The sequence below is a fragment of the Conger conger genome, chromosome 13 (assembly GCF_963514075.1).
Source record: "Conger conger chromosome 13, fConCon1.1, whole genome shotgun sequence".
Lineage (NCBI taxonomy): Eukaryota > Metazoa > Chordata > Actinopteri > Anguilliformes > Congridae > Conger > Conger conger.
In genome coordinates, this window is record NC_083772.1 from 42605908 (window position 1) to 42608846 (window position 2939).

At 49.8% G+C, this 2939-nt stretch overlaps 1 protein-coding gene across 1 annotated transcript; it reads right to left on the reverse strand.

Moving 5' to 3' along the window:
* Positions 1-609: 609 nt before the first annotated feature.
* On the reverse strand, positions 610-2474 carry LOC133108459 (heat shock protein beta-1-like). The gene is made up of 3 exons (XM_061218000.1): positions 2141-2474; positions 1345-1408; positions 610-995 (listed from the first exon to the last, which is right to left on the reverse strand). Exons 1-3 carry the CDS (start codon positions 2472-2474, stop codon positions 857-859), a joined length of 537 nt encoding a protein of 178 aa, XP_061073984.1. The 3' UTR covers positions 610-856.
* Positions 2475-2939: the final 465 nt, after the last annotated feature.

Below are 2939 nucleotides of genomic sequence, written 5' to 3' on the forward strand. Positions count from 1 at the left end.
TTTATGGAATAATTTCCCATCTAACATATTCTGATATGTTCATAACAGATTAATGATTGGTGTTATCAACATTCTATGCCAGTTATGAGAGAATAAGGCTTCAGGAATCCCATAGTGGATGAAGAAACCATGTGCTGTCAATCACTGACTTATATAACTTATATAACTCCACAATCAGGAAAATGAACACCCCAAATCTTATGCTCTCATGTCATGTTATCACACAATCCTCAATGATTGTTTTTTAATGATCTGCTTTGCTGACATACAAGCTCCTAATACTCTTAATATCAGAAAAAAACAAAAGGAAATGCATATATGATTGTTTCTCAAAAATCAGACTTTATTACTTCTCACCTGCGACAGATACAGCTCCACAAATGCAACCACAGAGCGGACATTGAAATGAAATTTAACTTTTAAAACCAATAAAAGTAATACATTTCACAATATGAAAAAGTAGCAAAAATGACTCAAAAAAACTGCGTTGCTTCGATTTTCCAAATGGCTGATGCAATTGCGTGAATCAAAAAAACCTCACCAAACAAAGTGACATTAAAAGTCCTCAAACTGCCTCCTCTAAGCAACCTCGTGACAGAACCTGGGAAGAGACAGGGTGAGAGATTCGGTTCACTCAAGAAAAGAGAACATCAGAATATAATTTCCAGATGTATTCATATGTGCATTCATACAGGAAATCACTCGGAATGAAGCATGCCTCGATGGTTCAAGCAACGTATCTCTACACACAAACAAACAAACGTAGCCGGAGCAGCTGGAAGTGATTGGCTTGCGAGGGATTGCACTTGGGAGCTGGTATCCCCCCTCCACTTTCAGTGCCACCACGCTGGGAGCTTTACTTCTTGGACTTGTACACAGGGATGCTGACCTCGCCTCCGGGGTTCTCGGACTTGGGCATGGGGGCCTCCACCACCAGGAGCCCCTCGGGAGACAGGGAGGAGGTCACCTTCTCGCCATCGGCACCAGGGGGCAGGCTGGAGCGCGGAGAGACCACAGTTTTATGTCACTTGTTAGTATTGTATCGCCGGTTCTTTCCCCCAGAGCCGGCCCCAGATAGGGACTGCAGGGCTGTTATTCAAGCGCATCCTGACGTTAACTCCAGGGAGATTCTCACATAAATCGGACACTTTATATTCTCACTGCGGTTTGAAATTTAGTTTCAGAATGCTCAAATGGAATTCGGTCTGCATCCCACGACGCAAGCAACTGTGTGCGGCTTTAATATCCTTCATTAATTTTGCATGGAGTACTGCAGGAATATGTACTGAGGAGAAATATGGGGTGGTAACAGAGTGAGAATATATAACACAGGAAGATACTCACGTGTATTTCCTGGTGAAGCATCTGGACACATAACCATGCTCATCCCGTTTCTCCTCATGGGTCCCTGCAGATACAAACACACATCCACAGGTTAGGTCTGTGACTGAGGTCAGGGATATGCATTTGACTCAATCGACATCAGGCACCCCTCATTCAAATTTCCGTGCCCATACCTGAAGGTGGACTTCCAGTGACAATGTAATAATGGAACCCTGTGTCTGAACATTCTCCCTGCTGACTCATATGAGCTCTCAGTCTGCTGGAACAGGACTCCAGACATCTCCTCTTATTGGCTGGACTAATGACCAATCATTGCCAGCCATTTTGGGCAGGTTGTATGAAGACAGGCACCGCCTGTTTTGGCATGATGTGTGGAAGAAAGAGTCTAAGCAAAGTCAAAAACTCAGTTGCACAGTAATGTCTCAGACGGACTTTGCATGCATTCAGACCTGTACAATAATGCAATAATAAGAATATGAGAACTTAACAATATTTATTTAAAGACACTTTGATGAACAGGCTTTGATGTAGTGCAGCCCTGATTACTTTGGACGGTTTGGAAAGCAGGGGCATCCAGCTCCAGTTCCGGAGGGCCACAGTGTGATTGACTTAACTTCATCGATTCAAGCCCTGGAGTTGGACAACCCTATGGTCTAAAGTACCAGACAGCCATTGAGCCAATCACAGCACACCTCAATTTTCTTTAGCCCCCAACGTGCACTGGAGCACCGAGCGACGCAATTGCTGAAGGCCACTCGTAAAGCAATGGTAAACCGCGCCGGCGATGCGAACTCACCGGAGATCTCCACCATGCCGTCCCGGGCCTTCACCACCAGCTCCTCGGGGGAAAAGTGGTTGACGTCCAGGGTGACCTTCCACAGGTTCTGGGTGTTGCGGATCTCGGACATGCCGCGGGACATGGCCCGGGCGTAGGCGGGCATGAGCGCGCCGCTGGAGACCCCGGAGGCCAGGTACCCGGGCCAGTGCCCGCTGGGGTGCGGGTACCAGTCGTCCATCAGGGCGGGCATGCCGAAGGACTGGTCGAAGAGCCGGCTGCCGTGGTGCCAGTCGCGGTAGGGGTCCCAGCTGGGGTGGCGCATGTAGGAGAAGGGCACGCGTCTTTCGCCCATGGTGTCCGCCGGGTTCATGGAGGAGCTGAGAGTGAAAGCGAAGGTAGTGCCTGCAGCTCGGACCTCTGGGATTTATAAACGCCAACACGCCCCCCCCCCCCCTCACACACCCCCCTCACACCTCCCTCACGCACCCCCCCCCCCTCACACACCCCCCTCACACCTCCCTCACGGCCCCCTGTTAGGTATTTTTAGAAGGGCCAGGGGCGTCTATTCACAGAGGGTACGCCGGCGAAATGGAATTCGAGTGAAAATCCCACCCTGACGCAGCTGCCAGACAATGGTAATCTCCTCCGTGTCATTACTGGCTCAGTGAGGAATCCGGGGGCTGTCTCCCCGCCGCGGTCTCGGTACAGTGCGGGCAGGCCGACTCAGCAGAACCAGGGGTACAGTAGGAGCGCCTACGGAGCATGCTCCAACCCAGCGGCCTTCTATTCTGGTCCTGTGGAGTCACTGGTTTCTGCT

Bases quoted from the DNA above. Each gene is read 5' to 3' on its own strand.
- LOC133108459 (XM_061218000.1), bottom strand. From the start codon at position 2,474: ATGGGCGAAAGACGCGTGCCCTTCTCCTACATGCGCCACCCCAGCTGG. The intron at 1,409-2,140 runs GTGAGTTCGCAT...TTGTATCTGCAG, and splicing joins CGGCATGGTGGAGATCTCCG to GGACCCATGAGGAGAAACGG. The intron at 996-1,344 runs GTGAGTATCTTC...TCCGCGCTCCAG, and splicing joins TGCTTCACCAGGAAATACAC to CCTGCCCCCTGGTGCCGATG.